The sequence below is a fragment of the Poeciliopsis prolifica genome, unplaced genomic scaffold (genome assembly GCF_027474105.1).
Source record: "Poeciliopsis prolifica strain line A6 unplaced genomic scaffold, Auburn_PproV2 SCAFFOLD069, whole genome shotgun sequence".
Classification (NCBI taxonomy): Eukaryota; Metazoa; Chordata; class Actinopteri; order Cyprinodontiformes; family Poeciliidae; genus Poeciliopsis; species Poeciliopsis prolifica.
Window position 1 is genome coordinate 422,501 of NW_026562444.1, and position 24,554 is coordinate 447,054.

Below are 24,554 nucleotides of genomic sequence, written 5' to 3' on the forward strand. Positions count from 1 at the left end.
ATGGATGGATGGATGGATGGATGGATGGATGATGGATGGATGGATGGATGATGGATGGATGGATGGAGATGGATGGGATGGATGGATGATGGATGGATGGATGATGGATGGATGATGGATGGATGTATGGATTGATGTATGGATGGATGGATGGATGATGGATGGATGATGGATGGATGGATGGATGGATGGATGGATGATGGATGGATGGATGGATGGATGGATGATGGATGGATGATGGATGGATGGATGGATGGATGGATGGATGATGGATGGATGGATGGATGGAGGATGATGGATGGATGGATGATGGATGGATGATGGAACCTGTAAGCAGCAGGTTTAAACTGCTCTCTTCATGGCTGTCCAGCTTATTGATTTCTGCTTCTCTCTCTCTTGTCTGCATTTCTCTTATTAACTATAAGTTTCACTGTTAGCCGGTGACATGGAGATAAAAAGTAAACTCCGCTAATAAGTGCTGACAGCGCCGACAGGAAGCTGATTCAGCCGATGATCCAGTAACGCCGTGGCGTTTCTCCTGCTGCAGCTCAGTAATCTCCCACAGCGCCAGAAAAACAAAGCAGAAGAAGAAAAACAAAGAAGAGGAGCTCAGTCAGTCCTCAGATACGGCCTGAAAACAAGCCGCTGGCGGTCAGGGATGCTGGGCTCTGATTGGTCCATGTGGAGGTGTTGTGCTGCAGGCAGCGCCCCGACTCATCACAGCCCGGCCTTCCAGGAAACGAGGCCGCTAAAAGCTTTCTGTGCCTCACAGCCGTGGTGCAAACAAAGCTCACTATCAGCGTGTGTGTGTGTGTGTGTGTGTGTGTGTGTGTGTGTGTGTGTGTGTGTGTGTGTGTGTATTGGTCAGATGCTAAGTGTCCCTGACAGCTTCGTATCGATGATGCGTTCATGTTTTCCTCTGTCGCTGAAACACTCCAGCCGCTTTGCTTCTTTTATCGCCCAATCCGACTCAGACACAACAACAGGAAGTAGAAACATCTCCGGTAACATGGAGGCCAGAGTTTACCGCTTCTTCCAGTCAGACAGGATAAATACAGACCCATTAAAAACCATTTTGGAGGCACATAAAATCTTTGACACTTTGCTCTTCAGAAAGCGCCGCACTCCAGAGAGGCAGCTGTCATCATGAAAAATAATGATAAAATAATTTAGATCGCCATTTTCACCCTGTGGCTTGTACTATAAAGTACACACTTTTCATTTCGCTTAACCGATACTGATTATTTTTTCTTCAATTTAGGCAAATTCAGCAATTTGATCAAATTAGCAAAAAAGTCAAACAGCAAAATAAAAAGTCAAACAACACTTCATGTCCAGATCGAAAGAAATTCAAATAGTAAATGACATCGATCAATTTGGAAAGGGAACCAAACCATTTCTGAAACTCTCCAGGAAACCAGAGAGGAAACAGAAATGATGAACCTGCAGAGAAACGACTGATGCACCAAAACCACCCCAGCAGCTTCCTGCTTCTTTCCTTCACGTTTTACCTCAGATGCGGTTTCAGCATCGTGTCAGCAGGCTTCAGTCGAAGCGTCCGCACTCACTGACCTGTCTCTGGTTCTCCGTCTCGAGTCTGAGGCGAGCTTCGATGCAGCGCCGCGTCTCGAGGAAGGCCTGGCGCTGGGCCCGGTCGGACAGGTAGCTGATGAAGATCCCGGCGGTGTTCATGCACAGGAAGAGCACGGCCTGCGCCGCCACCTGAAACACAGGAAGTCACGTTAAAAACGCTTCTGCAATGTCATCATCGTACAGGACGGAGCCCCAAACACCAGGACTGGACTTTTAGAGACACCCGTCCCATCATTCAGCCACTAACCTGCATTCAGCCACTCATCTGCATTCAGCCACTCATCTGCATTCAGCCACTAACCTGCATTCAGCCACTCATCTGCATTCAGCCACTAACCTGCATTCAGCCACTCGTCTGCATTCAGCCACTAACCTGCATTCAGCCACTCATCTGCATTCAGACACTAACCTGCAGCCACTCATCTGCATTCAGCCACTCATCTGCATTCAGCCACTCATCTGCATTCAGCCACTCATCTGCATTCAGCCACTAACCTGCATTCAGCTACTCATCTGCATTCAGCCACTAACCTGCATTCAGCCACTAACCTGCATTCAGCCACTCATCTGCATTGAGCCACTCATCTGCATTCAGCCACTCATCTGCATTCAGCCACTCATCTGCATTCAGCCACTAACCTGCATTCAGCCACTAACCTGCATTCAGCCACTAACCTGCATTCAGCCACTCATCTGCATTCAGCCACTCATCTGCATTCAGCCACTCATCTGCATTCAGCCACTCGTCTGCATTCAGCCACTCATCTGCATTCAGCCACTAACCTGCATTCAGCCACTCATCTGCATTCAGCCACTAACCTGCATTCAGCCACTCATCTGCATTCAGCCACTAACCTGCATTCAGCCACTAACCTGCATTCAGCCACTCATCTGCATTGAGCCACTCATCTGCATTCAGCCACTCATCTGCATTCAGCCACTCATCTGCATTCAGCCACTAACCTGCATTCAGCCACTCATCTGCATTCAGCCACTAACCTGCATTCAGCCACTCATCTGCATTCAGCCACTAACCTGCATTCAGCCACTAACCTGCATTCAGCCACTCATCTGCATTGAGCCACTCATCTGCATTCAGCCACTCATCTGCATTCAGCCACTCATCTGCATTCAGCCACTAACCTGCATTCAGCCACTCATCTGCATTCAGCCACTAACCTGCATTCAGCCACTAACCTGCATTCAGCCACTCATCTGCATTCAGCCACTCATCTGCATTCAGCCACTAACCTGCATTCAGCCACTCATCTGCATTCAGCCACTAACCTGCGTTCAGCCACTAACCTGCATTCAGCCACTCATCTGCATTGAGCCACTCATCTGCATTCAGCCACTCATCTGCATTCAGCCACTCATCTGCATTCAGCCACTAACCTGTATTCAGCCATTCATCTGCATTCAGCCACTAACCTGCATTCAGCCACTAACCTGCATTCAGCCACTAACCTGCATTCAGCTACTCATCTGCATTCAGCCACTCATCTGCATTCAGCCACTCATCTGCATTCAGCCACTCATCTGCATTCAGCCATTCATCTGCATTCAGCCACTAACCTGCATTCAGCCACTCATCTGCATTCAGCCACTCGTCTGCATTCAGCCATTCATCTGCATTCAGCCACTAACCTGTATTCAGCCACTCATCTGCATTCAGCCACTCATCTGCATTCAGCCACTAACCTGTATTCAGCCATTCATCTGCATTCAGCCACTAACCTGCATTCAGCCACTAACCTGCATTCAGCCACTCATCTGCATTCAGCCACTCATCTGCATTCAGCCACTAACCTGTATTCAGCCACTCATCTGCATTCAGCCATTCATCTGCATTCAGCCACTAACCTGTATTCAGCCACTCATCTGCATTCAGCCACTCATCTGCATTCAGCCACTAACCTGTATTCAGCCATTCATCTGCATTCAGCCACTAACCTGCATTCAGCCACTCATCTGCATTCAGCCACTCATCTGCATTCAGCCACTCATCTGCATTGAGCCACTCATCTGCATTCAGCCACTCATCTGCATTCAGCCACTCATCTGCATTGAGCCACTCATCTGCATTCAGCCACTAACCTGCATTCAGCCACTAACCTGCATTCAGCCACTCATCTGCATTGAGCCACTCATCTGCATTCAGCCACTCATCTGCATTCAGCCACTCATCTGCATTCAGCCACTAACCTGCATTCAGCTACTCATCTGCATTCAGCCACTCATCTGCATTCAGCCACTAACCTGCATTCAGCCACTAACCTGCATTCAGCCACTAACCTGCATTCAGCCACTAACCTGCATTCAGCCACTAACCTGCATTCAGCCACTCATCTGCATTCAGCCACTCATCTGCATTCAGCCACTCATCTGCATTCAGCCACTAACCTGCATTCAGCCACTCATCTGCATTCAGCCACTAACCTGCATTCAGCCACTCATCTGCATTCAGCCACTCATCTGCATTCAGCCACTAACCTGCATTCAGCTACTCATCTGCATTCAGCCACTAACCTGCATTCAGCCACTCATCTGCATTCAGCCACTCATCTGCATTCAGCCACTCATCTGCATTCAGCCACTAATCTGCATTCAGCCACTCATCTGCATTCAGCCACTAACCTGCATTCAGCCACTCATCTGCATTCAGCCACTAACCTGCATTCAGCCACTAACCTGCATTCAGCCACTAACCTGCATTCAGCCACTCATCTGCATTGAGCCACTCATCTGCATTCAGCCACTCATCTGCATTCAGCCACTCATCTGCATTCAGCCACTCATCTGCATTCAGCCACTAACCTGCATTCAGCCACTCATCTGCATTCAGCCACTCATCTGCATTCAGCCACTCATCTGCATTCAGCCACTAACCTGTATTCAGCCACTAACCTGCATTCAGCCACTAACCTGCATTCAGCCACTCATCTGCATTCAGCCACTCATCTGCATTCAGCCACTAACCTGCATTCAGCCACTAACCTGCATTCAGCCACTCATCTGCATTCAGCCACTCATCTGCATTCAGCCACTCATCTGCATTCAGCTACTCACCTGCATTCAGCCACTAACCTGCATTCAGCCACTCATCTGCATTCAGCCACTAACCTGCATTCAGCCACTCATCTGCATTCAGCCACTAGGCTCAGGTAATTCATTCATTTGATCCAGGTGTGTTTTAGCGCCCAGTGACTCCATTGCTGTTCTCTGATTGGCCGTGTGGTCAGAGACATGAGCAGAGCAAACAGGAAATAATCGCCGCCATTTTTCAAATTTATAGCAACAGCAGAGAAGCAACGCAGTCCTAGAAAGTGACCAGAGGATGTGAAGCTACGTTCACTTAGCTGGGAAATCCGACCTCAGGCCGACATTTTCACAGCATGTTCACAGCCATTCCAGTCTTTTCAACCCACACAAACCAGATGAATCGCTTCAGGTTTGGTCCAGGTCGTATCGTAGCTGCCGTATTTATTGTATGTACTCGATAAATACTCCGTCAGACATTCTGTTAGAGATGCAGACGTGAACGCAGCTGTCAGACATCTTGGGCAGGACTCATCACTCTGACGTCCTGCTAACTGTCAGCTCTGGTTTTTACTTCACAACGACTCATCTGTCCGACTTCCTGCAGCCAAATCTGAATTATTCAGAGACTCGTGATGCGATTCTGTTCTGGGAGCAGCAGCAGAACCTCGGGGCGGTTCTGTGGTTCAACACTTGGCTTCAGGTGGAGAGAGAGATTCTGGTTCTAGAACCAGGGATGCAGGTGTAGACCTGAATGTGTCCGTTTGGCCAACAGGTGATAGTGAAACGCCAGCGGCAGGTCAGAGGTTAAAGTTAAACCTTCTTGTTGACTGACAGTCATGGAAATGAATCTAATAGAGCAGCAGAAATGAAACAATATGTCACTGAATCAAAGGATGCGATTTGTTTTCCGTGTACATAAGAAGTGAGATGTGTCTGTCAGATTCCTCTGAAGGAAACGTCACATTTAAATAAAACACAGTGAGTCAGAAAAGCAAGGCCGCACGCCTCGCTGCTTTGAAACATGACGGAGGGCTTTCATCTGAGCGCGCTCAGTGAGGAGCAGCCTTCACAGGGAGGCGAGGTGATGCAACGGCGCGCAACAGGAGGGACTTCCCGCCTGCTGCAGCTTCACATGATGCAAACCTCAGAGCAGATGAGCTGGCGCCGCTGTGCGCCTCAGTCACACAGCGGCGCTCAGACGACCCGGAGCACCAAAACGCTCCACCCTGAGGAACACCGCTCCTGTTCAGAGGGAGAGTCAGGGACGAGTCTGAACAGGTCCAGAGCCTCCGCCCGCAGTTTGTTTCTGTTTCTATATAAAGATTGTTTTTATTTTTCTACATGAAGCACAGAAACCCAGGAGGAAACATTTGGACCAATCACTGAGTTCACAAGGTTCTGATGGTGCTGCAAGGTTCAAAACTGGACCTACAGACACAGGTCTGTTCCTTCTCTCTGCTCCAATGAGCTAAAATAGTAATTTAATGCCAGAAAAGTAAAAATAACTTTAATCAATCCGTGCAAAGCGAACTGTGAATTGGGTGAAATCTGTGGTGATGCTCCAACCACCAGCACATTGAATTATTGTTTCATAGTTTACATTTGTAGTTTACATGTTGCCTTTGCAACATTTTGTAGTTTTTGTTTCTTTGCTGTGTTGTTTCTCCTCATGTGTGGTGAGTTTTAGGGTACTGCACGTCTCTTTAAGCTTTTTGCAGTTCTATTTTAGTTCAGTTCAGTTCAGTTGGGCCCAAATTCATGTCATTTTAACTATTTACACCGAATCTTTATTTCTTCACTTTTGAACATCTTTTGTCCTTGTGTGTTTGGACTCACAAGCAGAAAGCAAAGTGGGAACAAGCTGTTAGATGAAACAAGCTACAGCATCATGAACAAGTTTAAATCACCTTGAATATGAGAGGAGGATTTTATTCATTCCATCAAAATCTATGTGTTAACGGTGAGATTCCAGGCTGGGTGTTTCCCACATGAGGCTGATTAGCATGAATCAGATCAAAGTGATGTTGATCAAACAGGGTTTCGTTGCTCCCTGCTGGCGCTCTCTGATTTTATTTTCAGTTTTTTTCCAGGAAGGAGAAAGTGCTTTTGGACTGGAGGCAGAATGGTGTCACAGCAGATAAAAACCTCAAACAGACAGTTGTGTCCTCCATCAGAGAGCGAGGAGCTCTCCAGCGCTGCGTGTTTTCCTCTGCAGTCAAACTGCAGCACTAAGAGCACATTTGGAGTGGGAAAAATGGAGCATGAAGAGGGATTTTCTCATATCTGCTGCTCTCAACAGCATGATGATGCTTCACAGAGCGCGGGTTGACATTTTATTGCCGGCTTTTCCCGCAGCTCTGCACACAAACGTACCTGCTGGACACAAACATGCAGAACCAGCGACAGAACCAGCGACTGAGACCCGATCAGCAGCACAGCCATAAATATGAAAACACCAGATTAATAACAGAACGTCTGGTTTTCACTGCACAAAACAAACAAACTAGAAACCTTCAGTTCACATCAGTGCAACTAATTAAACCCATCCTGCTACGTATGACATCATTTCCTATTGAAATCTGAATAGTTCAGTTCAGAGATGATTGGTTGAACCAATCAGCGCCTCTTCTCCGTGGATTCTGATTGGTCAGCCAATCAGAATCCAAAATAATGACATTATTTTGGATTCTGATTGGTCAGCCTGTCACCCTGAACATCTGATTGGTTAAACTTTATTCAGACTTTTGACTAGCAAAGTCAAAAAATGCCATTATTTATTTTTACTAATCAATTATTAAAATTATATCAATTACATATTTAATTGCACTTAATATTCATTTGGTTTAATTCATATTTAACAAGCTGAATAGAGAATATGCAGGATTTCTGCAGCTTTCACCATTCTATGACCATTATGAATGAAATGTAAGACTTTTATAACGACAGAAATTTACAAAAGGAAACTGCATATTTTATAAAGTATTAGAGATCCGGGTTGATAAATGTACACTAATCCATGATGGGCACAAAAAGCAGCTAGCAGGGGGAAATTAGCAGCTAACGAGGGGAAGCCTCAACCGAACAGAACCGAACCAAGACGTCTGAGAGCGACTCAAATGTTAGCCTGACAGAAAAGTCCAGCAAAAAAATAAACTAAATAAATACATGAGACTAAAGTCACAACTAAACTTAAAACCATTCATCAAAGTATTTAAGGCCAATTTGGATTTTTAATGGAATTAAAACACTTTAAGGCTCTACTCTTAAAAAATGTGTGTATATTTTAAACTCTATTTAGTGTTTTTTATCCTTTATTCCTTAATTTTCTGACACTTCGGTCTTGAAATATGTAATTATTTAGAAATAATTGTCATAGAAACTGAGTTATTCATGTCTTGAATACAGACTATATTCAACAAAGTAAAAAAAAGTTGTTTTAACTTTGAAAATGACGTCACCAAACAAATACGAGCCGTTATATTCAGTGTGCAGCTTCACGCCTGTTTGAATTGAAAGCAGCAGCATAATAATTACTATTATTAACCCTTGCTAATTATTTTCCATGCAGCTGTTGACAAGCCTCTTCCTGGCTTAGCGCCTTTAATGAGGCCTTGTTAAAAACATTCACATCACTGGCATTTCCCCTAATGAGCGCACCGGCGGTCTCCATGCTGATGCCCTTTATGGCCAACCGCCGCTGATCTTTTCCAAAACATCACGGATGCCGCCACAGCTGCTGCAGCTTAGAGGCTTTTCATTTCTGTCGCCGTGGGAGGAGCGCAGGCCTCCAGGGGAGGAAGGGGCCTCAGAAATTAAATCAGCGCCGACGGCGTCCGGGGAGCCACAGTGACACAGTGGCACACCGTAATGCAGCGCTCCGGGCCTCAGGGGGAGACGGCCGCCTGCGAAAGGAAAAACCCAGCAGGAGCATCTTCAGCTGCATGCAGACAAAGCTGCAGCAGCTGCTGCTGCAGCTTTGTCTGCATGCAGCTGCTGCAGCTGCTGCAGCTTTGCCTGGACATGAAGTCAGACAGAAGGCCTCTCAGAGCAATGGTTGCACTTCTCCGTTACATTCATCGTTCCTGAGGTTTAAACTCCCGCTGAGCCAACAGAAAGTCTGGGAGTGACTGGACATAAGGTAACAGCATTGCCCCTCCCTCACCTATTGCTGCACTCTGTCAGAAAATATGAGAAATTGATCCAGGAATTCCCTCACGTTCAGATTGTTTGTTATTGTGTCGTAACGTAGTGAAGATGTAAAGGTGTAAAGTCACACCTGCAGGATGAAAAATCAGAGATGAGGTGTGAAACAGGCGCTGGGTGTTCAGTAAATATTCATCTCCATCAGTGACCCACCTGCTGCTCGGCGGCTGTTCTCATGTTTTATAGATGAACTCCGGAGGAAGAGGCCGAGGTTAGAGTCTGATTACAGCTCTATAGAAACAGGTCAGGGTTTGTTCTGCGGCTCGGAGCAGCAGAGGACCGTGACTGATGAACCGGACCTCGGACCGGGCCGCTGCTCCAACCCAACATGACGACAATAACTCATCGCCTGGGACGTCTGCAGACGCTTTGTGAAGCGGCTGAAGCTCACCCAGTTGTTTGCCGTCTTCAGTTTTTACTTGTTGGGTTTTGTTTTCCGTCCCGGCCCGGTCCGCCTCTGAACCGGTCCAGTGACATACAGAACCAGCGAGCTGCTGCCAGGACGAGCTTTACACAGCATTGGGTTTCAGTAATTAGCAGCGTTAAAACAAAATGTTCCAGCAGCCAGAAACACTCAGAGCATCAGATCCACTTCCTGTTATCAGCCCGATTAATGCTCGTTAGTCTCACATCCCGACCTTCGGAAAAATAATAAAAACTTTAATTAGTGAGCAGAAAACGTGACAAACATTCAAGACTCAGCTTTAAAACCTAATCCTGCAGTCCGATGACCAGGTATTGAAACGTTTCACGTATTATTGAAGAGAGACCCAAACAATGAATTAGAAGAATGAAGGGATTTAATGGAGGATCTAAATAAACCCTCCCTCTGTGTGATGGTCACTAATTAAATACAACCGCAGTCAGACTCCAGTGTGAGCGGTTTGAGGCGCGCATGCGCAGAAGAGCGTTGACTTGAGGAGGAAAACCTGCTGGATGTGGGGAGGTTGAGATGCGTTCACTGACTCACTGCTTCCATCAATTCATTATTATCAAATCATTATTATCATTTCCTGCCATTTTTACGTCAGATTTACTGTCTGGCTCCTGCTGGTGCAGAATCATGACGTAAAAGTCGAATAAAACGCAACATGACAGGAAATTATCTAGTTCTGTTGGAAAGTGGATCAGATCAGATGTTTTCAGGGTGAAAATGTAACACAGTTGAGAAGGGTACAATATGTTTTAGGTAGATGGGCCAATAGGTTTGGCTGTCGGAGCACGATGGGTGTTTAAATAACACACATACACAGTTGAGTGAATTTAAAAAAACAATTAGCTTTAGTAACATGAATCATAAACTCACAAGTGGACAAGACATACAATTAAGAAAATAAAAACTACACACAATAAAATACATAAAATAAAAACAATACTTGGCCAAGTGCTAAATATCAAATTTAAATCTATTGGGTGCACATAGGTAGTTTGCACTCTAATCTCTTTTAGATGACAAATGAATCAAATTAAATCCTGGTTCAGGTCTCACTCAACATGGGAGGAAATCCAGATCTTTCTAAGTCCAGGTGGGAAGGCTCGCCATCAAAGTCAGTAGAGGAATCCACTCCAGGAACAATCCAGGAGAAGAGAAGAAAAAGAAAAAAACAAAAACAACACAACAAAAAAAAAAAACCTGATCTGTCAACAGACAAGACCAGCAGAAACATAGAATTATTATTAAACCATTCTAGCTTATTATGTTTCATAACTGTTTGAAAAATCCTTTTCCAAGAACAACAATAAAACATTACATTTTACACAAACTCAGCAAAGGTTCACGTTTTAATAACTAAGTAGGTCAAATAAAGATCATTATTTGACAACAAGATAAAAGAACAAAAACCAAATGAAAGCTACAAAATATGCTCACCGATCTCAGTGCAGCACGTTCAAAACAACTAGACAGGGACTCTCATTCCAGACACGGAGGGCACTAGACAGTGTAAAATGCATATTTTTTAAGTTTTAACTTAAAGAAAATGAATTAAGTAAAATAAAAATACATTATTATATAGGCTTTACCTTCAGTTGAACTGAAAACAACTGCCAATCAACTGCCAGAAAGTGCAACAGTTCCAACTGATCTTAGTGGTTCTAACAGCAGAAAAACTGAAGTTCAGTTTTCTGAAACTTATCACTCTTTCTAACTTATAAGTTGGATTTAAACAACAACTATTTACAAAAAAAATTCCTTCAAAGTCAATAAATGATATTAGAAAGAAACCAAAAGACTCTCACTCTGGCTCAGCTGTCTGATCAGGGTCGGATCTCCCGCTCACAATCAACGCTGCCAGCACGGGAAAGAAGGTGGAGCCTCTGTGGCATTCCGCTCTCTGATTGGTCTAAACATTCATGGGAATCAAACTTCCCATTGGCCAGGCAGACTACCCCGCCTACCCAATCTCTATTTCCCAAAAGGCTATCCCCACTTTATGTGGGTTACACCCTCCCCTCTGAAGGGTATGCCCGTCCCTGGGCATCTGCAATACGACACTGAGTCGCACAGCTTAAGCATGCCTGATGGAATTATGGGATGCATTCTCCAAGCCATTCAGGGAGCTAGCCAATGCTTCACTTAGACCCTGGAAAAGAGAATTCACCACCATCATCAGAGGATTTCCCAGTTTTGGATACTCTAATCTGTTTGGCTTTGTGTGTACTCTTTGAGAGCGACGAAGAAATGTTTCAGAGTTTTGAAGTCCCTCAGTCTGAAACTTTAAGGGTTCAGGTTGGGCAGTAACAGGTTCATTTACTCCATAAAACTCATCATCATATGCTGCATCTGAGCTCATCCCATTTATGGAGGAGTTTCCTCAGATTGCTGCAAATCCAAACACTGAGGGGATCCTTTAACTGAATTTAGTTCAGGTAAAACGTTTGCTTCGGATAATCTGCTATGTTCCGGTAGGTTGTCATTTTCAGGTAGGTGAACACTTGATGCATCTTGAATATCTCCAGTACTTCTATCTCCTACAATATGAGTAGCTGGAACATCAGGTGAGAGGGAAACTACAGATCTCCCTGTTTCTGCTGATGGTCGAACTGCACTGGGATGCTCACTTGACTTGTGAGTTTCAGGCACTATGACATATACATCGGGTTTTCAAACAATATGAGGGAACGATGTCCAATCAGGTACATCATCCAGATCTGAGATGATTTCCTCTTCACTCTCGACGACTGGACATTCTCTCGTTCTGGGTCTCCTGTTTGGACAAGGTTTGACTGTTTCAGGCTCTGCAGCTGCTGACAGGAATCCACATGGCAGAAGCAGGTCTCTGTGCAGAGTCCGCACTGGTCCATCTTTACTTTCCGGTTTAACTGTATAAACTGGCATTTCTCCAGCTCTCTTGAGGACAATATAAACATCCTCCTCCCACTTGTCTGCCAATTTATGTTTTCCACGCAGTTTCACATTTTGCACAAGAACTCTGTCTCCTGTCTGCAAAGTTGATTCAATCACTCGCCGGTCAAATCTGGCTTTATTGTGACTTGCATTCTTTTCTGCATTGCTAGTAGCAATACGGTAACTTTCTTCCAATCGAGATTTTAAATTGCCAACATACTGGGAATGAGTCTGCTTCGTAGCATTGGTGGGCAATCTGAAAATCAAGTCAATGGGTAATCTGGGCTGTCTCCCGAACATTAACTCGTATGGGGAAAATCCAGTTACATCACTCTTTGTACAATTATAAGCATGTACCAGAGGTTTGACAAAGTCTTTCCAGCGGAGTTTATCTGACTTATCAAGTGTTCCAAGCATTTGAAGAAGTGTGCGGTTGAATCTTTCAACCGGATTTCCCCTGGGATGGTAAGGGGTTGTACGCACTTTCTTCATGCCAATAAGTTCACAGAGTTCTTTTATGGTTTTAGATTCAAAATCAGCACCCTGATCACTAAGGAGCTTTTCAGGAAAACCATAATGAATAATGAAGTTTTCCCAGAGGCACTTTGCTACGGTCTGTGCTCGCTGGTTTGGGGTTGGTATGGCCACTGCATATTTTGTAAAATGATCAGTTATTACCAAAATGTCTTTGGTGTTTGAGCGATCTGGCTCTATTGACAAAAAGTCAATGCACACCAGTTCGAGAGGTCGGTAGGTTTTAATGTTCATCAGTGGAGCAGCTTTTTCTGGATGTGTTTTTCTACGAACACATCTCTCACATGTTTTAACCATTTTCTCTATGGTCATATACATTTTTGGCCAGTAAAATCTAGTTCTTGCCAAATCTACTGTTCGTTCAACTCCAAGGTGGCCCATATCATGATGAAGACTCATGAGTGCTGTAGCTCTTAGCTCCTCAGGAAGTACAAGCTGATATGAGATGTTTGGACCATCTTGTCGCTTACGATAGAGCACTCCATTCTGCATCTCCAACCGAGACAACTGTCTGAGTAACAAAGGTAATTCTGGTAGCTCTAACCTGAGGCCGGGACATGGAGTTTCACCAGTTTCCAAGAGTACAATGACTGCATTGATAGCAGGATCTAATGTTTGTTTTTCCCTCAACTCTTCTTCTGAAAATGAACAAACAAGAGGGGACCCATCCACTTGCTCCTGCTGGAAGCAGTCAGGAATAGCTGTGGACTGGTGAGTGAGAGATTCAACTAATGTCAACCCAGGAGTGGCGGCTTGAACACCAGCTACAGATGAAGTGACCATATGACGTTCACAAATAGCCTTAATCACCTCCTGGGGAACAGTCTCTGGACTGTCAGGATTGCTCAGATGGTACAATGTGAACTGCCGGATTCTCTCACTTTCCTTCTTGGATGCATAATCATCCTTTGGTGGATCATGAGGTCGGCGAGACAGTGCATCAGCATCAAGATTTTGCTTTCCCGCTCTGTACTGAAGACTGAATGAGTAAGTAGAAAGACTGGACAACCACCTGTATGTACCCTGTCGCATCCAGCTTTGCAGATGTTAAAATATATGTAAGTGGATTGCTGTCTGTCACTACTGTGAAGTCTGTACCATATAGGCAATCAGAGAATTTTTCTGACTGCCCATTTAAAAGCCAAAAATTCAAGCTTATGAGCCGGGTACTTCCTCTCGCTCTTTGAAAGTCCTCGACTCGCAAAAGCTATGACTCGAGATTGACCATCTTGAACCTGATATAATGCAGCCCCAAGGCCAACAGTGCTAGCATCTGTATGTAAGACATACGGAAGCTGGGGGTCTGCAAAACCCAAGACTGGAGCTGATGTTAGCTTACTTATTATGTCATCGAAAGCTTTCTGACATTGAGGTGTCCACCGCTCACCAAAGGACTCCTTTGGGTTGCGATACTCTGAGCTCAAATTTATTTTCTGTCTCTTATTTAGCTTTCTGAGTGGTGGATAACCAGACGTTAATTCATTAAGTGGCTTTACAATAGTAGAGTACCCCTGAATGAACCGTCGGTAGTATCCAGCAAATCCTAAGAAAGATTGAAGCTGTTTAAGATTTGTGGGGATCGGCCAAGTCTGTAAGGCCGAAACTTTTTCAGGGTCTGTTTCAACTCCTCTCTCAGAAACAATGTGACCAAGGTATTTGACTGACGTTTGAAAAAATTTGCACTCTGGTGCCAGTTTCAAACCATATGTCATCAATCGTTCAAGAACACGCTGCAAGCGCTGTTCATGTTCTTCCAGGGAGGCTGAGAAAATAATCAAGTCATCAATGAACACTAAAACTTCTTTTAGGTTCATATCGCCAAACATTTTTCCATCAGTCTTTGGAAGGTTGAAGGCGCATTTGTTATTCCTTGTGGCATCCTGTTGAATTCCCAGAATCCAACTGGACACACAAATGCAGTCTTATGCTTGTCTGCTTCTTGCATTTCGACCTGATAGTAGCCTGACTTGAGGTCTAGAACGGAGAACCGCTTAGAACCAGCAAGTGCAGTGAAAGCATCTTCCAGTTTTGGAAGAGCGTAGGCATCTTTGATGGTCTGCATATTCAGCTTTCTGTAATCTACACACAGACGAACAGAACCATTCTTTTTGCGAACCACAACGATTGGAGAAGCAAATGGAGACTCAGATTCCCGTATGACTCCAGAATCTAGGAGTTCCTGTATATGTTGTCTCACAGCATCTACATCGTTGGGGTGTATCGGACGTGCTCTCTGCTTAAAAGGCGTCATCACTGAGCTTGATTCGGTGTTTCACTTTATCAGTATGGCCAAAATCCAGGTCATTCTGAGAGAAAACGTTTGGCATGGTGTTTAACATTTTTGTTATTCGCTCTTTCCATTCAGTGGATAAAGGTGAATCTCCAAAATCAAAGTTCAGTGGTGGGGAAGACTTTGCTTGAAATTTAGGATAGTCTGATTCGTTGACAGTATGTTCTTTGTGCAACACCTGTACTATAGCATTAACATCTGCCACAATGGTTTTGGGGGGAATGACTATGTCATGATTGGTGTCATTTCTCAGTACGACAGGAATATGACATGAGTGTTTGCTTGGTAAAGTTACTGCAATCGCTGAAACGAGTAAACCATTCGGTAGAGAAGCTGATGGTTGCTCAAGAATAACATCTCTCTGAATGTTCAAACGATTAAATGGAACAAAAGCTTCAACAACAGCGGTCTGCCTTGCAGGAACAACTTTAGGCAGCTTGCCTGTTAGTTCTGCACAACCAAGGCTGCTGTGGATAAGCTCCCTTTGTCGTATCTCAAGTATTTTGAGAACAGCCTGATAGCCATTCATCAAAGGCTGAAAAGATGAAAGTTTCTGGTAATCCGCATAAAGAACGTCAAGTGCGTTTGTGCCTATAAGCACCTGTTCATGGGCTGCAGAGCGGAGGTGAGGAATAACCAAAGCCAGAGTGTTAATCTCAATATCAGAGCCAACAAACTCTTTAGGAAAAGTGATGGTAAGCTCAACATATCCTAAATAGGGAACAAACTGGCCATTAGCACTCTCCACTTCAAGCAAATCATTTAAAGAATGAATGGTCAGATCAGAAAGGTGTTCTTCATAAAAGGACTGGGGCACAGTTGTGACTTGCGAACCTGTGTCCAACAGACAGTTTGTGTCTTTCCCTGCAATAGACACTTGAGCTGTAGTTTTAGTTCCCACCAGGCCATGTGGCAATTTCGACCTTTCTACCCCAACACTCTTAACAACAGCTTTCATGGTTTTGGGACTGGAATTTTGTAACTCTGCTCCCATGTGTCCCACTATGGGAGCAGACACTAGTTTAAATGTGTCTCACTTTGAGAAGCATTAGAGGCTTCCCAAGCAGCCTGCTTTTCTTTCAGCTGTTTTTTCTTAGCTGCTACAAGGGAAAGATTTGGTGCATTTTCACAGACTGAAACAACATGGCCATCCTCTCCACACTGGAAACAGTACCAGGGACGTGGTCTGCCATTTGCTTTAATTGTGGAAGGATGCTGACGGCTTGTTTTTGGTTTCACCACATGGACTTCATGTGTGACACTTAGAGGAACAGACTTTCGTTGCTTAAGTTGTTTTGACTTTTGACTCTCTGACACAATGCTCTTCACCTGAAGGCTGAGGTCAGCAATTTGTTGCTTGAGCATCTCAAGATCAGTCTTATTTATCAAATCATTTTTGTCATATGCAAGATGAACTTGTGACATGGCACGCTGCTTGCTGGGGATGTGGCCAGACTTGGCATGGTTGAAATGCTGTTGCATTCGAGTCATTTTTGCAGCCTGTTTATCTTCTTTTGTCCTAAGAAGAAGCAACAATTCTGCAAAAGTAGGAGGTTTATCTTTCTTTTGTTCTAACTGAAGATCGGCTATTAAAGCGTTCTCCCAACAGCCTCTACAGAACTGCTTTAAAAGCTGTTGATCAAACTCTGGAGCGGATACACCACCACGTCTCATTGTTTTGCTTAAGGCTGTGTGCAGTCTCTGCAGGAAAACAGAAGGTAACTCTCCGTCATTCTGGAACGTGCTCATGAACCTAGCATAAAGCTGGTCACCATCTTCAACCGTCCCGTAGGCGGAGTCAAGCAACTTGAGATAAGTTGAGGGACTAGATTGTGGGCTCAAATGTTTAATCATTTCAGAAGCAGGAGGAAGAAGAATGTCTAATATACGATGTGTGCAATGCAAGTCTGACACAGATGGATCTCTGATAAGAATTTCAACACTTGCACGCCATGTATCATAATCTGCTTCATGGCTTGGACGTGGACTCTTGCCTGAAAAAGCTCTGAGTCTACTGGGTGAAGCAAACTGGGGTGAGGTATCACTGCTGCGCACCACATGCTCAACCACCACTCGCTGAACTGCATGTGGATTAACATCGATTACTGGCGTAGTAATGGATTAGATGAGAATGACAAAGTCTGTGGGGGGTTGAGATCAATCAGGTTTTTACTGAAAATAGAAGGGTTGAGAGGCTTACTTGGATTATTTGCTGGTGTCAAAATCGGGGAATCTGTAGCCGTCACTGACTGAGGGTTTTCAGAAGATGGGATATTTCTTTTGCTGGTTGAGTCTTTTTGTGGGATAGGACTCTGTGGAGATGAGGATTCTGGATCAGTCTGAGGTGATCGGGCACAGGAACTTTCGACAGATGAAACTAGACTTTTAAGTTCCTCCTTCAACATTTCTCCTAGTGAATTTCCACTCAACATGGCAATTTCAGAGAGTTGTTCCATGTACATTTTAGTAGCTTTGCTTCTGGCTTCTACGGTGTAGACACTTCCTAAAGCTTTTAACTCATACACAATCCCTGCTTGAGTCGTGCTTGGAAGCTGAAGAGGCAACAGTGGTTCCAATGTCTTCGTGGCAGTTTCATGTGCAAACTCAATAATCATGTTTTTATGGAAACCTGATTTAGGATCATCTAAGTGAATGTAACGGTTAATGGAACCATACTTCTGGAGAAATATTGATACTTCCTCATCTATTTCTGACCCTGTCAAGCCACTAACAACCAAAGAATGGGGAATTTGGATGGACTCCTGGAGTACCACATCCATTTTTTTTTTTTGAGAAGTACTTAGCAAGTTCTAACAATACATGAAAGATGTCTGACACTTAAACACACACTCGTGCTCCTGGCGGGCTCACCAAAGCTTCTCCTGTAAGACAGTTGAGAAGGGTACAATATATTTTAGGTAGATGGGCCAATAGGTTCGGCTGTCGGAGCACGATGGGTGTTTAAATAACACACATACACAGTTGAGTGAATTTTAAAAAAACAATTAGCTTTAGTAACGTGAATCATAAACTCACAAGTTGACAAGACATACAATTAAGAAAATAAAACTACACACAATAAAATACATGAAATAAAAACAACAATACTTGGCCAAGTGCTAAATATCAAATTTAAATCTATTGGGTGCACCCTGGTAGTTTGCGCTCTAATCTCTTTTAGATGACAAATGAATCAAATTAAATCCTGGTTCTGGTCTCACTCAACATGGGAGGAAATCCAGATCTTTCTAAGTCCAGGTGGGAAGGATCGCCATCAAAGTCAGTAGGGGAATCCACTCCAGGAACAATCCAGGAGAAGAGAAGAAAAAGCAAAAAAAAAACAAAAACAACACAACAACAAAAAAAACCTGATCGATCTCAGTGCGGCACGTTCAAAACAACTAGACAGGGACTCTCATTCCAGACACGGAGGGCATCTGGCTCAGCTGTCTGATCAGGGTCGGATCTCCCGCTCACAATCAACGCTGCCAGCACGGGAAAGAAGGTGGAGCCTCTGTGGCATTCCGCTCTCTGATTGGTCTAAACATTCATGGGAATCAAACTTCCCATTGGCCAGGCAGACTACCCCGCCTACCCAATCTCTATTTCCCAAAAGGCTATCCCCACTTTATGTGGGTTACATCTCCATCACAGCTTCCAGTTGCTTCAGGTGCATCAGGAAAGTATTTTATTGAATATTGTGACAGTTTCTGAAATTGAAAACTGAAACTGCTGCTTAAATGAAAATTGACAAGGGGGGGAAAAAAAAAAGAAGCATAATTTTTTTTCCCAGCTACAAATTGAATTAAACCATTTATGTGACGGTTTTGTCAGTTTTTCTTTGCATAAAGCTGGAGTTCAGTCAGATTGGATGGGAAATCACTGTGAGCTCTCCTGACATAACCGTTCATTTCGATATGGGATTTGGCTGGGCCATTTAAAAAAAGAAATGCTGACTGTATGCTTAGGCATACGATGGTGTTCAAAAGTTACAACATAAATCTGATGGGTTGTGTGGGGAACAAATATCAACTAACCTTTGGAGGTTAGTTAATATTTCAGTCAGTCAAATATGTTGGAATTGTCTGGAGTTAAATGTGTCTCTCTAATTATGTACTGACATAATTATGTACTGAACCAAATGCAAACAGTTAAACTGTTTTTAACTGTTTGACTGCAGTTAAAAACAGAGAAAGTGAGACCCTGGCTATAACATCGAAACACAACAGCAACACTTTGCAGCTGTTCTTCTTCTTCACCTTGTATTCTTCCCAAACAACAAGTTGGAACACTACCGCCACCTGCTGGTCATTCTGTGTAACCTTTAAATCAGTTGATCTTGGTTTGTCTTCATCTACCATCCAGGATTACCTCATATTTAGATCCTCCCAGGAATGCATAGGTCTGAAAATGACCCAGCTTGGACATTTTCAGTGGCACACATTGTGTTTGTGGTGGTCAAGCATGGTGGGATGGGTTTGAGTTCCCTGGTTTTCTCATGGGTAAATCTTGCAACTTTATTTGTACTCAGCCCTGACTAGTTTTTTTTTTTAATTAATTTAATTAGTTCTTGTCATTTTCATCTTATTGAATAATTTTATATTTATATTTATTTCTACTTATGGCATTAACTTAGCAAAATGTTACCTGTTCCCACATCAAAATATGTATATACAGAACAAAAGTACGAGAAAAACAATAAATTTTTGATAAAAGAAACAAACTTTCCAGACCTCATCTTTTTATTACACATTTTCTTTCCAACTCTGTTTTTCCAATGTTTGACACAAGAACAAGAAAATAAATGTTTGACTAAATAAGCAAAATGAACTTTCTAATGAATGGATATTGAAAAAAAGTTCAAAAGAAATGATCATATATAGAAAAACAAGTGAATTAGACTATTTTGAAAATAAACAAGAAACTAAAGCATGATATTTGCTGGTGAGATGATGTAACTCCACCAGCAGAAGATTCTTTGATGTCACAGTGAGGCAGTCTGTCTGATGTCATCAACTAGACATATATGTAGAACAGAATTCAGCATATTTTTCATTGCTTGGTATATCACTGACTTGTTCAGACATACACAAAGCTCTTTCAAATTGACCGTACAGGTAATTTAGAAATCGATTGATTTTAGCGAACGCATTTAAGGGAAAATGTCTCATCAAAACCCAAGATACTACAATGGAAAGATGGGACCCCAGATGAGAAGGGGAATCCAGCCAAATTTCCAAGGAAGGTTCCCACCTGTGCACCCGAATGTCTTACACGGGGAAATCCAAAGGCTGGGCTCTATTATAGAAATGGAAAGAGCCCAAAGGTTTGAAGACAACCAAAGACTGGCCCACCTGGAAGCAGAGCTGGAAGAAACGAAAGTCCAGTTAAAAAGACAGAAAGCTCTCAAAGAAGTGTTTATCAACAAGGAGAAAGAGTTAAAGAGGGAACTCGAGAGAATTGAGAAGCTTAGTGATCCAGGAGTCATCAGCACTGCGATCCTTGCTTCCAAGGTCCACAACGACGTGAAATGTAAGAAGAAGAAGTTGCTGCAACAAGACTATGTAGAATTGAAGACGGCCCATCTCCTGAGCCAGGAAGCATTTACATCAGAAATACAGGCTGAGAAAGAGAAAGGGAAAGCCCTCCAAGAAGACCTTGATAAACTCCAGACTTCCTACAAGGAGCTTTGCTCTAAGTATGAAGACGAAGTTGCCATGGTGAGGCAGCAGGAGGCCCAGGTGGAAAAGTTTTGTGAAGCAAGAGTCAGTGAAGTAGAACAGCTGCTTGAAAATCTAAGAGCTGAAAAGGACAACATGTGTCAAAATTTTTCCCAAGAGATCGCATTTCTGCAAAGCAGCAAAAAAGTCTGCAGGCAGAATTGGACCAGGCTAATTGTGCATATGAAGAACTCAATGGGAAATATGAAAGAGATGTTTCTGGACTTGAAGCCCAATTGAAAACATATGAGACAGAGCTAGATAGTGAGAGAGCAGCCAGTTCAGAAAGAGAGAAGAAGGATCTTGAGCAAATCAACAATCTCAGAGTTGAGCAAGATAATCTCTATGAATCAACGTCAAAAGAGATCGCATTTCTGCAAAGCAGGGAAAACAGTCTGCAGGCAGAATTGGACCAGGCCAAATGTGCATATGAAGAACTCAATGGGAAATATGAAAGAGATGTTTCTGGACTTGAAGCCCAAGTGAAAACATATGAGACAGAGCTAGATAGTGAGAGAGCAGCCAGTTCAGAAAGAGAGAAAAAGGACCTGGAGGAAATCAACAATCTCAGAGTTGAGCAAGATAATCTCTATAAATCAATGTCAAAAGAGATCGCATTTCTGCAAAGCAGCAAAAAAAGTCTGCAGGCAGAATTGGACCAGGCCAAATGTGCATATGAAGAACTCAATGGGAAATATGAAAGAGATGTTTCTGGACTTGAAGCCCAAGTGAAAACATATGAGACAGAGCTAGATAGTGAGAGAGCAGCCAGTTCAGAAAGAGAGAAGAAGGACCTGGAGGAAATCAACAATCTCAGAGCTGAGCAAGATAATCTCTATGAATCAACGTCAAAAGAGATTGCATTTCTGCAAAGCAGGGAAAACAGTCTGCAGGCAGAATTGGACCAGGCCAAATGTGCATATGAAGAACTCAATGGGAAATATGAAAGAGATGTCTCTGGACTTGAAGCCCAAGTGAAAAGATATGAGATGGAGGTTGAGCATGAGAGAGCAGCCAGCTCGGAGAGAGAAGAAGGACCTGGAGGAAATCAACAATCTCAGAGAAGAGCAAAATAATCTCTATAAAAGAATGTCAGAAGAGTTCCGGTCTCTGCAGCAGAAATTCAACCAGATGGCAAAAGATTTAAAATGCAATATAAGCCAGTATGAAACAAGCCATTCTTCACTTCAACAGCAAGTGCAAAATCTTAAGATGCAGGTAACTCAGGAGAAAACAGCTCATTTGGAAGACGTGGTGCTTCTCAACAACATGAAAGCCATGAATGCCACCCTCCAAGAAACCATGCAGAAGAAATGAAAATCCTGCAAGAGAAGGAAGGAATGCGCAGACTGAGTTAGAGGAGGTGAAAGTATTATACCAGGAGCTGAATAGTAGATATGAAACTGATGTTACTGCAGTGAAACAACAAGCAGAAAAATATCAGCAAGTAAGTGTGAGAGAGATATTCATTTGGAAAGACCAAATGAGGATGTACAGCTTGCCAACTCTCTGAGAGATGAGAAGGAAGATGTCAAACAAAACACACCACAGGAGTTCCCAGATTTGCAAGAGAAAGATTCTGAAAGGCAACCTGACCAGGTGGAAGTTTTACACCAAGAGGTTTCTTCTGCGGAGGTTTTCTCAAAAGAAACCGCGTCAGGTGGTTCCACGGATTCGGGATCTATGAAAAGATGCAGTGTGCTGTAGAAACCATCCAGGAGAATTTGGACAACACAGATCCAAAATCCATGCAGGATGGTAAAAGGAAAAAACCAAAACTTTCTTTTTGGAAAAAAAGTACGCAAGACTTTCCGTTTGAAGAAACAGAAAAAAGAAGGAAAAGAGTGAACGAAAATCAAGAATGTTTCTCTTTAACCATCGTGCCATGTGACGCTCCGTCATGACAAAATTTACAAAGACAAGTTTTTTCCCCTTATTAACCAACTACAAAAAGATCCCTTCATAACCCAATCAAACGTTGAGACGAATTTGAAACATAAAAAAAGTGGGCAGCACAGTGATGTAGTGACTAGCACTGCAGCTTCACAGAGAGGATCTGTCAGATCTTTCCTGTGTGGAGTTTGCATGTTCTCCCTGTGCTTGCGTGGGTTTTCTCCAGGTGCTCTGGTTCCCCCCACAACCCTAAAAACATGCCCCTTAGGTTAATTGGTCAATCTAAATTGCCCCCCAAAATTTACAAAGGCAAGATTTTTTTCCCCTATCAACCAACTAGAAAAAGATCCCTTCATAACCCAATCAAACGTTGAGACGAATTTGAAACATAAAAAAAGTGGGCAGCACAGTGATGTAGTGACTAGCACTGCAGCTTCACAGAGAGGATCTGTCAGATCTTTCCTGTGTGGAGTTTGCATGTTCTCCCTGTGCTTGCGTGGGTTTTCTCCAGGTGCTCTGGTTCCCCCCACATCCCCAAAAACATGCCGGTTAGGTCAATTGGTCAATCTAAATCGCCCCCCAGAAGAGTTCAAGAAACAGAAAGAATTGCTTAAAAATATCCCTTAAGTCTTGTGGCATCAGCACTAAATCTAAGACTCTTCCTTCCCCAACGGTGGCTGCTTCCTCTATGTCGCCCTTCATGTGTTGTCTACTGGTATAAAAGAGAGGAACCACAGCGTGCGCACCATCTACAGATCTGAGATGATTTCCTCTTCACTCTCGACGACTGGACATTCTCTCGTTCTGGGTCTCCTGTTTGGACAAGGTTTGACTGTTTCAGGCTCTGCAGCTGCTGACAGGAATCCACATGGCAGAAGCAGGTCTCTGTGCAGAGTCCGCACTGGTCCATCTTTACTTTCCGTTTAACTGTATAAACTGGCATTCTCCAGCTCTCTTGAGGACAACATAAACATCCTCCTCCCACTTGTCTGCCAATTTATGTTTTCCACGCAGCTTCACATTTCGCACAAGAACTCTGTCTCCTGTCTGCAAAGTTGATTCAATCACTCGCCGGTCAAATCTGGCTTTATTGTGACTTGCATTCTTTTCTGCATTGCTAGTAGCAATACGGTAACTTTCTTCCAATCGAGATTTTAAATTGCCAACATACTGGGAATGAGTCTGCTTCGTAGCATTGGTGGGCAATCTGAAAATCAAGTCAATGGGTAATCTGGGCTGTCTCCCGAACATTAACTCGTATGGGGAAAATCCAGTTACATCACTCTTTGTACAATTATAAGCATGTACCAGAGGTTTGACAAAGTCTTTCCAGCGGAGTTTATCTGACTTATCAAGTGTTCCAAGCATTTGAAGAAGTGTGCGGTTGAATCTTTCAACCGGATTTCCCTGGGATGGTAAGGGGTTGTACGCACTTTCTTCATGCCAATAAGTTCACAGAGTTCTTTTATGGTTTTAGATTCAAAATCAGCACCCTGATCACTAAGGAGCTTTTCAGGAAAACCATAATGAATAATGAAGTTTTCCCAGAGGCACTTTGCTACGGTCTGTGCTCGCTGGTTTGGGGTTGGTATGGCCACTGCATATTTTGTAAAATGATCATTTATTACCAAAATGTCTTTGGTGTTTGAGCGATCTGGCTCTATTGACAAAAAGTCAATCCACACCAGTTCGAGAGGTCGGTAGGTTTTAATGTTCATCAGTGGAGCAGCTCTTTCTGGATGTGTTTTTCTACGAACACATCTCTCACATGTTTTAACCATTTTCTCTATGGTCATATACATTTTTGGCCAGTAAAATCTAGTTCTTGCCAAATCTACTGTTCGTTCAACTCCAAGGTGGCCCATATCATGATGAAGACTCATGAGTGCTGTAGCTCTTAGCTCCTCAGGAAGTACAAGCTGATATGAGATGT

The 24,554-nt window shown here is 43.5% G+C and overlaps 1 protein-coding gene and 1 long non-coding RNA gene across 2 annotated transcripts in view; both read right to left on the reverse strand.

The window, feature by feature from the left end:
• The window catches only part of LOC129351773 (adenylate cyclase type 8-like), an 85,409-nt gene that overhangs the window by 38,062 nt on the left and 22,793 nt on the right, over positions 1-24,554 (reverse strand). The window contains 1 exon segment of the mRNA XM_055020672.1: positions 1,573-1,722. Within this exon segment, the coding sequence (XP_054876647.1) occupies positions 1,573-1,722 (150 nt within the window).
• Positions 10,704-11,619, reverse strand: LOC129351781 (uncharacterized). The gene is made up of 3 exons (XR_008604777.1): positions 11,077-11,619; positions 10,861-10,932; positions 10,704-10,771 (listed from the first exon to the last, which is right to left on the reverse strand). It is a non-coding gene; the product is annotated as an uncharacterized LOC129351781 (long non-coding RNA).